The 14,988-nt window shown below is 38.0% G+C and overlaps 2 protein-coding genes and 1 long non-coding RNA gene across 5 annotated transcripts; 1 reads left to right on the forward strand and 2 right to left on the reverse strand.

Moving 5' to 3' along the window:
* Positions 1 to 1,556: 1,556 nt before the first annotated feature.
* LOC112186033 (T-complex protein 1 subunit gamma-like) lies at positions 1,557 to 3,455 on the reverse strand. Of its 3 annotated transcripts, none has more exons than XR_002930599.2 (5): positions 3,429 to 3,455; positions 3,229 to 3,294; positions 2,619 to 2,835; positions 1,982 to 2,314; positions 1,557 to 1,885 (listed from the first exon to the last, which is right to left on the reverse strand). XR_002930599.2 is itself a non-coding variant. In XM_040515108.1 (4 exons), exons 2-4 carry the CDS (start codon positions 3,292 to 3,294, stop codon positions 1,655 to 1,657), a joined length of 630 nt encoding a protein of 209 aa, XP_040371042.1. In that variant the 5' UTR covers positions 3,429 to 3,453; the 3' UTR covers positions 1,557 to 1,654. The 3 variants fall into 3 exon arrangements, 1 of the variants encoding a protein (XP_040371042.1); XR_002930598.2 differs by having other exon boundaries at positions 3,220 to 3,294; XM_040515108.1 differs by lacking the exon at positions 2,619 to 2,835 and having other exon boundaries at positions 3,429 to 3,453.
* Positions 3,456 to 3,589: 134 nt separating this feature from the next.
* LOC112184180 (E3 ubiquitin-protein ligase KEG) lies at positions 3,590 to 5,806 on the reverse strand. The gene is made up of 6 exons (XM_024322453.2): positions 5,512 to 5,806; positions 5,293 to 5,338; positions 4,486 to 4,908; positions 4,237 to 4,328; positions 3,684 to 4,157; positions 3,590 to 3,596 (listed from the first exon to the last, which is right to left on the reverse strand). Exons 1-6 carry the CDS (start codon positions 5,643 to 5,645, stop codon positions 3,590 to 3,592), a joined length of 1,176 nt encoding a protein of 391 aa, XP_024178221.1. The 5' UTR covers positions 5,646 to 5,806.
* A 7,500-nt stretch (positions 5,807 to 13,306) lies between these two features.
* On the forward strand, positions 13,307 to 14,643 carry LOC112189878. Its single transcript, XR_002932128.2, has 2 exons — positions 13,307 to 14,157; positions 14,379 to 14,643. It is a non-coding gene; the product is annotated as an uncharacterized LOC112189878 (long non-coding RNA).
* The last annotated feature ends 345 nt before the right edge of the window (positions 14,644 to 14,988 follow it).

Genomic DNA, 14,988 nt, shown 5'->3' on the forward strand with positions numbered 1-14,988 from the left:
TGCGTGTAATTATATCTAAAACACTAGAATTAAGCTAATCGTCATGTTAAATAATATGTAATTAATCCATTTTTATTTACTTTGTAGAAAATAAGCGGAATTGCGGAAACGAGAGTCAACACCATCAAGGGAGAGGAATCAAACCATCTCTGATAATGTGTGGAAGTGCATTGAGGAAGAAGAGAAGAAAGAAAAAAATGGGGAAAAGAAAGAAAGATGAAGAAAAGAAGAAAGGAGAAAGAAAAGAAAAGAAAAAAAAAATCTGGACTATGCTGACGTCATCATGACGTCAGCAATATCATAATCAGCACATTTTTCTTTCTTTCCCACGTGCTGCTTCTTCTTTTTATTTTTATTATTACTTTTTTTTTCCTATCTCCTATCCCGTGCTGCCACATGTCCATTTCCATCTCTTTTCCTCTTGTGCAAGACAACATCCACCCATTCTCTCTTCTCTCTCTATATATATATATATATACACACCCTAATTCTCTCTCTCACCTCAATCCGAGAACGGCCGCACACCCCAGACCCCATATTTCCTTCCTCTATTCAACAGCACCGTAACTCACCCACTCTCCCATTTTCCCTCACTCTTCCACATTAAAGTATTGGGCTCTTCTCAAATTTCATCAAGGACGATCATCAAGACCTTAATTTCATGTTTAGGTAGTTAGGAGGATTCAAGCTAGCTTAGTTTTCTTTGCTTTCTAGCATTGTTGAAATTAAGCAAATCTTATCCTCTCTCTTCTCATCTATTTTAATTGCACATGGTTTTGAAGTTAAATCTTGTTTTAATTAGAGTGAGTAGTTTAATTTTGGGAGTTAGGGTTGTGAAGCCCTAACTCATCTTGTATAAATATTGATGCTTTCACTACTACAAAAAGGTCATCAGACGACGGTGGATTTCTGTTGTCTGATGACCAAGCTGACCGTGGTCTAAGTGAGTGTTGTGTGATTGAAAAATCAGACAACGGTGATTTCACCGTTGTGTGATAATAGTTTTCTCAACAGAAATGCCTATTTCCGTTGTGTGAGTTCTGCGCAGCATGTGCCTGGCATGGCATGCGCGGCGATGCCTCGGCACATTCAGACAACAGAAGATGAAATTTTGCCGTTGTCTGAGATTCATAACACACAACATGTATGACTTATTTTTTGTTGTCTGAGATTCATAACACACAACGGTTATAACTCATTATTTGTTGTCTGAGACTAATAACAGACAACGGATATAACTTAATATTTGTTGTCTGAGGTAAGTAACACACAACTGAAGTAAAATTATCTCCGTTGTCTGTTAATTACTTAGACAACAGTGATCATTTTATTTCTGTTGTGTGTTAAGAATCTCACACAACAAAATTTTGTTTTCTTTTGTTGTTGGTTGTTAGTTCACACAACAACTATATTTGATTATCCGTTGTGTGAATATTGTAATCAATTGGGTACCAACCAGTGACTGTTGTAGGAGAAGCCTAAATTTTGAACTCTTTTATCATCATACAACACATGGTTTTACATTAAAGAGTTGCATGACTGAATATTAGATAGTATTAACACATAAACAGTACTCTAATCCATATCATTCAATCACCATTTTTCAAACATCCATACATTCAAGATAGATAATGTACCAAACAAGAAATCATTCCTAACTACCTATACATGAAACAAAAGCTGATATAATATCTTTACGCTTCAACGAAGTTTCCTTTTGAAGAAGAACAAGGGCAGTCACAAGAGACTTGGCATTTGGCCTCTCACGAGGAACAAGTTTTGGATTCTTTTGCTTCAGTGTAGCAGAAACAGTTAACTCTGCAGCACCACCACCAGGAACAAGTTTTGGATTCTTCAGGATATTTCTTGCTACTACCATGGCATCCTATGAACAGAACATGATTAAATAAGATATTTCAGCATTCTATAGTTTTATTCCACAAATTTGGGGAAAAAAGGAAAACAAATAAAACAGACATACCTGTAAATTTCTTTCCACTTCGTTTAACATATCCTTACTCGGACCTCTTAAGAGTACTGTACATGCCTTGGGATCTTTGCAATCAACGATGAATGTAAAGAACTCATCTCCAATTTTTTTAACCTCAAATAATCCAGCCCCAGTACCAATATCAGATTCTTGCAGTTCATCGGGTCTGTTGACAATAACTGCCCCACAAGCCTTGGCAATTCTGTTATTATCTGTTTTTCTCAACCTCCTAATTGCAGTAACACCGGCCTTGCTCAGATAATGGCATGCCAGGTCACTGAGCCCCTTTTCTGTAATCACAACATCTGGTTTGAACTTCAATATCTGCACACAGAAGCAAATCAATCACATCAGCTTAACATAACTTTCATCTTCCTACAGGAAAAGACCTTTATACTTGGAAATCGATAATAGATAATCAATAAATAGATAATAGATTCTCATCTACAATAGATATAATTAGAGGACTTATCTATAAAATGAATTACACAAGATAATCAATAAATTACAAACCAGCAATCCTTTCAGCCATTCACATGGCCGTGAATCATCATTTTCTGTATATAAGCGACTTAGCTTCTCTAAGGGGTCCAGAGACTTGGCATAAAACTCAGAACAGTGAAATTACCTATATCTTGAAGAAATTCAAGCCGAAGGAGTAAAGCCGGCTAAAACTTATAAGGAGTTGAGCATATATATGAGGAAGCACATATATAAACAACCAGTATGCTGGTCAAAGCTCCTAATAGTAGTTGATCCTGAAATTGTTTCTACACAATGTTGTATCACAGGAGCTTTGCGTACTCCAATCTTGATAGTTCTCGTGCTGAAGGTAGATAATATTGCTGCAGGAATATAAGTCTGTGAGGGTTTTTTTTTTCACAATTACTAAATCTTCCAGGTTGCAGTTGCAGTTAAATGGAATTTTGATGGGATAAAAATTGACAATATTCTCTCTGTTCAGTCATTTAAGTAGCTCTCAAAAGAGGGAGGAAGTTTTCGATATTACTAATTTATCAAACAGAACATTTCAGTTGCTAAGGCAGTCAGCTAGGGAATGTCTAGGCCTGAACTGAGAATTAGTGAGCATGTACAAAACAAAACAATGCAATTCAAAGCCAATGTAAAAATGCAAGTCCAAACTCCTTTCCATCAATTCGAGGAGTACAAATAGATGCATTCACCACTCACCATGAATAAAAGCAAATAGATGAAATGTCTGTAAATACCTTCATTACCTGTGTTCCCCATATCAGTAAAACCAGTTGACGAATATTGTGCCGAGTAACCATTTGTCTCCTCATCTGCAGGGCAAACAATATAGCACATTGCCCATCAACCAAAGGCAACAAACAAAAAATTAAGTTAGGAACCGTAGAAAATGTGGGCGCCATCATTAATCTACAGTTAAATTAATTACAAAGGTAAGCATACAAACCTTGAATCTGTAATTCTAGTTCACCCAAAGCTACTAAGTGTGCTTCTCCATGGTCTCCAGGTTCCTCTATAGCTAAGGACCTAGTGATACTCTCACCTGCAGCAGCAGCACACTAACACTGAGCCAGCAATGAATTTAATATAACATTATAATCATAATAACTACCAGCTACAATGAAATGGATGAAACTGAGAAAGTTTGAGTATGACGGACCTTGAAACCTCTACCATTATTGGGTAATGGTAGTGGGTATACCTTTCCAATGCACGTATGATATCTTCCATTGAGGGCCTATTACGGAGATCATACTCAAAGCAGCCGTTGATAACATTCTCCACTGCAGGAGGCAAACCACTTGGAACAGGTGGCTTTTCTCGCTTGATCACAACTGAATGATATATCTCTTTAATTGAACTCCCAAACCAGGATTGACTACCAGTCAACATCTCTACAAAGCAACATCCAAAGCCCCAAGAATCTGTTTCTAAAGATATAGGACCCCTCACTTCTGGTTCCCACTGTTCTGGAGCCATGTAGTTCGGAGTGCCAAGTCTAAAAGCCATATTAGGATTAGACAATGAAGCCCCAAGAAGTAGAAATGGGATTCCAAAATCTCCAAGGACCACCTGGCCGTGTTCATCTACAAGGATGTTGGACGGCTTCAAATTTAGCACCAGAAGCCCTAGTGAATGCAATTCTGAAATTCCTTTTGCCAACTCAATCCCATACCTGTAAACATTCACAACAATGGGTTATGATTTCCTAATAACACCAACTATATGCTACACAGAAAAGATATATAACTAACCTTAAAACATCAAAAAGTTGAAGTTTTCCACCCTTCAACCTAGCAACTCGGTCACCAACTGACCCCTCATAAAATTTCATAGCGATGCAGATCTGCCAAGACATTTGAATGACCACTAACCAAGGTACTACTAATATCAATGCTATGAAAGAGAAAGGCACGGGACAAATAACAGAATTCATCCAGTTAAAAGTGAAAATGAAAAAATATGACTAAATATATTGCAAAATGATGTGCCATGGGACTCACCCTTCCATCAATGATTGAGATACCATGAAACCAACAAACACCGCACAGTCTGCGGAACTTGAAAAATAACTTTTCGAACTTGTGCAGAAACTTTTCTCTGTCCTCCTCCATCAAAGGATGCAACATCTTAACTGCTACCTCATGATATTCATCATAATCATCTGCTGACTGGTGATGAGTTGCTAACCATACATCACCAAAGGGGCCCCGTCCAATTCGGTACTTAAAGTTCAATGAGGCAGGATTGATCCAGGGACTAGTTGGAGTGAGTGTAGCTACAACAGTTGTTAGATGATCAGGGTCTTGAAAGAGCTCATACTCGAAAGAAATTGCAGGCTTTTCTTTTGCAATTTGCTGCTCCATTCTGCTGCTATAAATACATTGATGAACCAACAGGCTCCAAGTCAATAATCTGCCAACGTCCTTTTTATTGCCATATAAAATATACAATCAACATGCAAAGTAACTACAGAAAGAGAAACTAATAATAATAACATGGTAGAAATTTCCCCCAAGAGCTTGAAATAGTAGTCTGGCTATGAAATAAATATCCGAGACACACAGTTGTTACGCTTAACTTCCATTAACCATGTCAATGAGAATATTTAAGTTTACAAACACTAATAATGTTGCAAGTTCCGGAATGAGGAATATCCACTACCATTACCCAATTGAATATCAATCAAGGTTCAATAAGGCATAACCCAAATCCCTCAAACAGTCACCCAATTGATGATTGAACCCTAAAATAATCCTAAAATTCCAATAATCAAGCAAAAAACAAAACTGAAATTACAAGATACTTACAATATGCAATAGAAGATTCAAGCTGCAAAACTCCCAGGAGCCATTGCTGCAAAATTAAGCTACCAAGTTAGCCAGGATCTGGGATTTAATTTGGAAACTAAAATGCACAACATTAATGGCAAAGTTGTAAAGTTAAACAACAAAGGCATGGAATCTAAATAAGAAATTACTGATAAAGAATTCATCTAGGCAAATTGAGATGTCGATTGAAAACTTTACCTTCGTTGCAGGAAGTTCATAATCTTGGATACCAATGCTCTGCAATGAGAATAGAAAAGTGCCCTTATTTGCATTTGACCAAAAGTAGGGTTGTATTTAGGACACGGCAATTTCTGCCAGAGAAGAGAAGGCATAGATTCGACAGGAACTAAACTAGCAGAGAACTTGGCATCTAGGAATGGGATTTTAGTTCACGAAGAGAGATCGAAGGGCTCAAGCTTGGGTTTTTAATTGCCAAAACCCGAGCAACATCTAACCTCAGCTAACGATAGATCGGGGCCTCGAGATTAAGCCGCTACGAATCAGATCTAGAATGAAAAAGAACAAAGCTGAAGGCTTCAAAGAGAGAGAGATAGAGAGAGTATCAGTTTTTTTAAATTGGAGTGGATAAGTTTCACAACCGTGTAGTAACGCGACGGCACCTCCAGCAGTTGCAATTGACAAAAGACTTTGCGACAGCTGAGTGTCGAGAGAGAGAGAGAGAGAGAGCTAAGTGTAAGGGATATGCAGTCGAGAGAGAGAGAGAGAGAGAGCTGAGTGTCAATGTAGTCGAGAGAGAGCTAAGTTCTTTCTTTCTTTTAGACATGATGTGGGAATCAAAACCTAGCTAAAAATTTTCTAAAGTTATTCACACAACGGAAATATATCTCACTATCGTCTGAATGTATAAAATGTGAAATCATGGAGGGAAACATGGCGCCTTCAACATTTTTGGTTAAAATGTTACCGCCAGTTGCATGTTCACACAACGGAAAACCTTAAATCTGTTGTATGATTATTGTAGCTTGCACTAGCCCTATCTTGTTGAGACATTCAAGCAAGCATCCTTCAACTTTGGTGCTTAGTTTTGTCAATCACACAACGGCAATAATAAAACCCGTTGTCCTAGTAGCCCAGATTTCAGCTTTTCAACATCCATCCGAAACTCCGAAGTGGAGGGAAATCTCCCGCTAAATTTTTAAGGCTCAGACGACCGACCATGCTTAATTTCCGTTGTGCAATGTAGTTCCTATAAAAACGTTATCACTTTGTTGGCATTCACACAACAAAATTCAACCAGCACCGTTGTATGATTAAACTGACTTAAACACACAACAGATGATTTGTATTCCGTTGTGTGATTAGTGTTGTGTGATTAACTTTTTGTACTAGTGTTTACTCTTAATAAATGCAATTTCCATTGTGTATGCTTTAAATCCAAATTTATTGGTCCTTAGAAGCATGTTTCTAGGCTTTGTCACCCTTTGAAATAATGTTGTGGGCAATTGTGATGAATAGATTGATAAATTGACAATTTATTGGTCTTGTGGCATCTAGGATTTAAGTGTGGTAACCATTAGCTAGCTTAATTGTAGCTAAGCTTGCTTGGGTCTCTATTATCTTGCACTCTAGGCCTCTAGTTTTAGATATTGCGGCCTTAACCGGCGTAATGCCCAAATTAGAGAGTTGATTGTGGCCCTAACCGGCATAATCGATACACCGAAAGGATAATTGGTTTAGTAGCCTTGACCGGTACTAGATACGAGACTTAACACATATAGGAAATGCATGCATTTGTGAAATTGGTATCGATATTTGCAAGAGAGTTAGTGTGAATCACCCAACACTCCCATGTTCCCATTAATTTGAAAATCTAAATTTTATTTCTTGCTTGATAATTAGTTGTTTACTTTTATTTTAGTTTGCATTTCATTTCGTTAATTCCCAATTCAAAACTCCCAAACAAAATTCTACCTTCCATTGTGCATAACTCATTAGGGCTACAAGTTAGTGGCTTTGATTAGGCTTAGTGTGAGCTAAGCCGAGCATTGCCGAGGCTTGGTGCCTTGTGAATATTATTTTACTTTATTTTATTTTTATTTTTCATTGTATGCTTTTGAGTTACTCTAGAGCCAATTACCTCGGTTAGGTCCAACACCTAATCCCCGAGGTACGATAATCAAGGTTTTAATACTTCCCTTACTTAACAACGATTCGTACGCTTGCGAGAGTTTATGAACCAAGTCAGAATTGTCGTGGTCTGTCCCCACTATGTCTCATCTTGATCCCCTAAAAGTGACGAAATCACATATACCTGCTGCAAACATGCCTGCAAGGATTGATGTCCCCACAAGAGGACATGGTGCCACCCAGAGAAGATGGGTACGACAACACCACCATGGATGGTGGTATGGTGACGCCACAAAGGTGGCATAATGGCGTCATAGGCCATGGGTTCCGCTAGAGAGAGTAGGAGACCCATAGGTTCGATAGATTCTCGCCCTATGAAGAGAGCAAGTTTGGCATAACTTGATCCATTGATCATTGATACTCAAAATCCGTCTCATGAGAATATTTTGGAATATGGTTATGTCCAAGAGACATCGTTGGGGGACGCCTCAATGTTAGAAACAATTCCTGAGAATATATTGATCTCTACGAACTACACTAGTGTACATGAGGATGTGGAATTGTTGAGACCAATGACATCGAACCTTACTCCGTTGAAGAATGTCAACGTAGAGAAAATTAGCCTAAATGGAAAGATGTGATCCAGGTTGAATTGGATTCACTAACGAAGAGGAAGGATTTCAGGCTTGAGATGCAAAAAACCTCCTAACATAAAACCTATTGACATTAATAGGTCTTCGTTAGATAGCGTGATGAGAAAAAGAGATGGTAATCTCGCCTTATGGTGCAAGGTTTCTCACAACGCCCTGGAATCGACTACGAGAAGACATATTCTCTAGTAATGGATGTGCACTCCACTACCTTGTCAGTTTGGTAGTTTCCAAATAACTGAACATTCAGCTTACAAATGTGTTCACTACGTATCTCTATGGGGATCTAGATACTGAATATAATGAAGGTTCTTGTGGACTTCATTTACCCAAGTCAAGTGACTCTAGACCACGAAGCATATTTGCAACGAGGTTGAAATGCTCACTAAAATGACTACTTGATTGGGAAGGGATATGATGAACTATGCCCACGCATTACCATGACAAGTTCCGGACTTGCAATTGTCGCGGTTTATGTTGATAAACATAATTGAAACCCTTGAGAGTTAAGGGAAATTGCTGAACACCTGAAATCCGAGTTTGAGAGGAAGGACCTTGGGAGAACACGGTTTTGTATACCGTGTCAATAGATTCAGTGTCAATAGATTCAGAACTTGTATAACGTGTCAATAGATGCTTAGACATTTTGATAAATTCAAAAATACACTCCCATGGTCATCTGTAGTCTTGGCCCTAAAGGGGATCCATTTCGTCCCAGGGATGATGACGAAGACGTGCTAATAGCAGAAGTGCTTACTTATGTACATTAGGCACATTGTTGTACTTAGCACAATACGAGATCGGATACCTCAATTATTACGAACTTGTTGGCTAGACATAGCCCCGCGCCAATGCAACACCATTAGATTGGTATAAAGACAATATTTCGATATTTGAGAGGTACGATTGATATGGGCTTGTTCTATCCCTACAGAGAGAAAAGAAATACGGAAGTGTGGGATCGGACCCCACAAGGCAAAATGCCACCTTCCGTTCTCCTCCTCCCCTCCATCAAAATGACAACAAGCACTTCTAAATATTGAAGTGAACCAAATCCGATCAGAGGATAATGTAGCGGACTTATTTACTAAGTCGTTACCAAATCCACCTTCGAGAAACATGTGAAGAGCATCGGATTGAGAAAGTTATCCGAACTCCCATGATTGTGGTAATCAGGGGGAGATATTGACATCAGGGGGAGGCATGATGTCTACATGTTTGATCTTGAAGAGTGAAGGACGTGTTGTGCTCTTTTTGTCCTTCGACCAGGGTTATTTTTGTCCCACAGGGTTTTTGTTACCTGGCAAGGTTTTTAACTAGGCTACAATCAAAGCATCATCGCCAAGTTTGAGCGGCACAAGGAGGAGTGTTGAAGGATGTCGACATAATGTGTGCCTCTACAAACTAGGGTTTAGAGTTGTAATAGGAATGTGTTCTAGGTATTCAATTGTAATCAGATTCTATTACCTTTTTGGTACCTTGTAACTCGCTATTTAAAGGGCTCCTATTATCAATAATATACACAATTACAATTCTCCTACAACAAGTTTTTTTTGTTTTGTTTTTTTTTTTACTCTAGACCACAACGTAACTCCCCACCCCACCCCACCTCATCCCTGATGTCAATGAGATTTGAACCCTTGACCTCCACAGTGTTAGTTAGGCTAGCTAACCAACAGGTCACGGCTTACCGACTATATACCAAGAGTTAAAAACAAGCCAAACGAGCTAAAACGACTTGATCTTTAACTGTATCGAGGCAATTTATTAGTCGTGTTCCTTTAATTTCAAAAATAGTCCCAATCACCCATTCAATATCGCAAGCACATAACATATATGGAATTAGTAGCAATTTTGGTAGCTTGTAATATGAGGAAATTAGCACCTTTAAAGTCAAGATAAAAAGTACCAGTCTGTGACAAACTTGTCGGTAGATAATGAGAGCTGAACAATCAAACCATTATTGTCAATAAGCGAGGTAGTTCTGGCTCCACAATTGGGAAAATTGAAAGCCATTCAATCAATGAATGAGCTACCGGCTAAGAACTTTTTGCAAATGAAGGAACGAAAATGGTCAATTCAAGAGCTACCCTTGGGTTAATTGTTTCTAAAACACAAGTTCCTTTTTTCGTCAAAAAAAGAGAAAAAAAAAACATAAGGTTTTTGTGACATTACTTCCGGACTTATCATTTTTGTTGGTTCTCTTATACAAATGTATAGAGCCAAGAAATTATGCGACTCATTTTCTTTCTCAGGCATCATGCTCTTATGTATAAATCATTGTAATGGCTGTTGGGAGCGATCTTTTCTCGTTGTTTTTCTTTGTCTATCCAAATTATTGATCATCGCATAAAGCATAAAATCTCAAAACTAAAAACCATTGAAACAATGATTACTAAAGTCAAAATAGCTTCTGATAAAAATAAAAAAAAGAAGTCAAAATAGCTTTAGTTTTTTGTTAAGATTTTGCTCATTTACTGTCTTGAATTGCCCATATAATAAAATAGTATTCCTAACAAAGAAAAAGCGAAATCACTATGCCCTTTAAATTAGATTTAAGTTAGATTAGAGATTCACTTTTTTATATCGAGTCGTGCAGGCAGACGGAAACAGGAAGCAACAATGGTCTAGAAAAGGTGTTGGGCACGATTGGATTCAGATTTTGGTTGGAGCTGGTTTGGGCATTTGTTTGGGCTGGGCCAATTTAGGTTTGGGCTTGGAAACATCACTTTGTTTTTTTTTTTTCGCTTTGTTTGGTTCCTGTTTGTATAACACTATAACATGTACGATCTTGCATGATCGTTTTTGTTATGTTTCAGTCACAAAACACCGATGATGAGTGATGTTGTATTCTACCAGAAACTATCATGTGTATTCACTGAGCAAGAGGTGGAGTTGACTTGAGCACATGTACATCCTTCACGAGTTTAGAGCCATGACCCAGTTGGTATGCTGACATCCCCCTACCAATGATGTTTGGCACTTTGTCAGATTTAGAGTCTCCATGGTCTATTTGACTGTTTTTCCAGCCTCGCTGTGTACCGGAGAATTCATAGATCTTATATCATCTTTTTACGACTTAGCTAGGTAGATAGGTTCAACCCCATTGGTCTGACATTATGTTACAAGTAAGGTAATTAACAACTCATGTACATAGCATTCATTCTGCTGTAACATTTTCTTCCTCGTAAATGAAATACGAAAACCCTTATTGATGCGTGGCATGTGCTAAGAGAGAGTACATGTTGGTGTATGAGGCCGTCCACACTAAAGAGAAGTAATATATTTTCTGAAAAGTCGTAAAATTCTGCCATGCTCCGAGGATGGGTTGCTAGGGCATGTCAGCACTATTTCTAACCGTCAGTTGTTGTGCAGTACTTGTGGCATAATCCTAGCCACTTACTCAAGCAAACCGGGAACCTGCAAAGAATTTTTGAAACTTTAGGAAGAAACCAGGTTCCCGCTAGAGTTTGCAAGTGGGTTACACGACTTGCATCTGTGTGAAAAAGTAACACTATGTAACTTGGTAATTTTCTTTACCTGGTATATCACAAAAGTGAGAAAACCAATGAGAAAAAATCCCTTGTGAAGTTTTACCGTGAGTTTCCTCAGTTAGAACAGTTGCTGCAAATCCTAATGCTGATCAATCTGCAAAGTGGTTAAGCCTCATAAATTCTACTCCACCAACCCATATTCAAAGAGATTTTCAGGAAGGACCTCCTGGCTGGATGATATGCAGATTTGTTGTTGTTCTATATGCACACTCCTAGCTAAAACATGAGATGCATGTGCTTCTTTAAATATCTAATGATCAGTTGCTCCGAGCAGGTGAACTGTGCAATTTTGGCTTCTATATATGGAGGACGTTAAGAAGTGTGAAAGGAGTTGGAAGAGTCTTGCTGCCAATATGTTGTAATCCATCATGTGGTCTGGTCTTAATCTCAAAACTTTGATGTACAGTATTATCAGAATTTTGGTCCATAATTGACGTCCATCCCAGATTTGTAAAAGTTGAGATAGTTTATATATAGCCACCCAACTCTCGCACATTATAGTCTCTTTGTTCTCACTGTCCAAATTTACCTACAAGAGGTAAAGTAAGAGAAGTTTGGTGGTACAAAGTATGGGAAGGCAACCACTTATTCATAATATGAATCTGTAATTGTCATATTGCTGCTGAAAATTTGACTCAAATTAAGAAGCATAACCACAAAACAGAAGAAACCAAACAAAACCATAAAATACATCAATTATAACATATTCTCAATCCTCAAGTCCAGCTCTTAGACCAGGTTCGCCCAATTTCATGCCCAAAAGTGACTATTCCTTCTGGTACTCCTTTCTAATTAATCTTTAGGCCAACCTCATTCCTTGTAGCAGCAACTCTGGTGAGAGATCCTTGATTCATTACTTGCTGTTGATTACTAGACAAAAAGCCATCTCGAAATACTTCTCATGACCAATCAAACACTTAATTGTGACCTTAGTATATTGTATAATCATACTTGGGGCCACCCTTCCATTTCCATTTTGGCAAGATAGAAACAATCATCAAGTCCAGTCTGATACAAATTTATGGGCAGTATGCAATGCACTAAATAACTGTGGCAAGAAATGATGTAGGAGATCATCTTTTGGTCAACTATTCAATATTCTATTAATACCGAGTCACAATCCTATTCCTTATCTTCAAAAATGAAAATGCCAGGGTACCTATATTCTAGAAATGAAAAGTCCAGCCATCCAAACTATGGAAGCATATTGGCTCGCTGATAGCACAACTATGTAAACACTAGACAGGACAAGAAATCTGATGATGACTGGCCAAGATTAGTTTACAAAAGCCAATTTGCAAGTATTGTCCTTGTATCCTTGCCATTTTTTAGACTTTGTGGTATAAATCGTCTTACAGCATTCTGACTTAATGCAATATTTATGGAATTATATATATGAATTTCAGGCCTCTCAGAAACTAATAACCATGTGGGCAAAAGGAAAAAAAAAATATTTATACCCGAAAGTCGAAACACTATTCAGGCCAACACCATCTTGCTGGGTATGAAGGGGTTCTTGGCACCTGCTTCTCTGCATCAAACAAACAGACATAAAAGGAACCAAGTCAAACAATTTGGTACAGTTTACGCAAAGAAACAGGCTGTTAAGAAACATGGCTCAGAAACATATAAAAGCAGATCAAATGAGCTCCCGACTCTAAGCAATTCAACCTAATACCAAACACCCAAATCCTAATCCTTCCACCGTACCTCCAGTACTTTCCTTGAGTGAGAACAATCATTCCCGAAATACCAAAAGGAAAGAGGAATCCATGGAATGCCAACTTGAACAGGAGGACTCCTGACAAAGACCATAATGTTTTCATCTTTCCTTTTTTTTTTTTTTTTTTTTTTTCCTTTTTCGTCTTCTTCTTTTTAGAAAGGCAAGCCCGATGGCATTTCCTAAAATGTCCAAAAACACAGAATCGAGCATAACAGAGGATTGAATTCCAAAACCACACCCAAAAAGCAGCTGGACTCATTAGTCATTACTACTTTTTGGATTATAAATGGGAAATATGGAACTGGATTCATTTAGTATAACTGGGGAAAAAATTGCTCCATCAGTGCACATTTAAACCATGTCAGGCATGATTACTACTACAGTTGGTTAATAGTCATAGAGCTAGCTATCTATATTTCTGACGAGTCTATTGTCCATACTCTTAGAGAAGTCAATAGCCTCATATGTTTGGTTTTATTGTTTGGCTATTTGGCTTCTTTGCTGATATGAGGTACTGGGAAACTCTTCTCAATGGAATGCAGACATATCTGATTAGTGCTCAGTCACGTCTCTTATTGGTTTTTGACAGGCCTCCGTCCTCCCCTTTTCTCTATCTTATTTTGGTTGTGTGTGCGCGTGCGTATGCAGTTTTGACTATACTCGAATGATTAGCTGACATTTTGTGTTATTTTTGTACCAACTACTATTGAAAAGCTTTTGTATTGTTTAATGTGTGCTTATCTCTTTGTATCACAGTGAGATTACTGCTGAAGGAAGAAGGATAACCAAGCTTGGTCAGATTTTACTCAACGGAAACAACATTGCCATTGTAAGTATTGGGATGGAAATTATAATTCAGTTCAGTTCTTCTGCATGTGGTTGTAAATTTTTGTGACTTCGTTTCAAAACTCTTGCAAAAGATTTACATAAGAAATTCCAATATCCCAGATAATTCTCCACCCATTAAAATTTGCATCTGATCATCTATGTTTAAACTATTCTCTGCAAGCTTAACTCATCAATCTTCTAATATTATGTGCACAATGCCAGCTGGTCCCAGGTGGCTCCCCTGAATCAGAGTAATAGAGCAACGGAAGTCTACAATCTATCAGTTCAAGTTTTGCTATGTGGTTCAAGATTGAAGAATGGAGACCCAGCTTTTTATTGTTGCTAGTTGACATGGTTGTAGGACGTGGTAGGGGACTTGTATGATGGATGGTTATGTTTCTTCTGAATTCTAGTTGCTCTGAGCGGTTTTAAATGTACTAATAATGTGATTTGGATTTTTCTGATATGTAATGGAAGTTTAACAGTGCAGTTGCTGACAAATATATTAAAATGTTAATTGAAGACGCTTGATCTAAACCAGTAAAATAGAAAATGGTGATCTTGTTCTGTTAGCAATTTCTACGATAATTAGGAGTAAACTGAAAGTAATGAGTAAAGACCATAATATTAACTCCGAGGAAGAAATTTCCTGTTAACATGCAAAAGAGCCTCTCTCGGGCTTTTACCCTAGCCGCCCCAGTGGCTTCCTTCCCTAGCGACCTTCTCTTTCTTCTCTATCTTCTTCAAGATAGAACCCATTTCCAAGTATTGTAGCTAGCTAGAAGGATTATTCTTAGAATTTAAGATGGAATCTCCTTTAGCAAATAGATCC

This window comes from Rosa chinensis, chromosome 2 (assembly GCF_002994745.2).
Source record: "Rosa chinensis cultivar Old Blush chromosome 2, RchiOBHm-V2, whole genome shotgun sequence".
Taxonomy (NCBI): Eukaryota; Viridiplantae; Streptophyta; class Magnoliopsida; order Rosales; family Rosaceae; genus Rosa; species Rosa chinensis.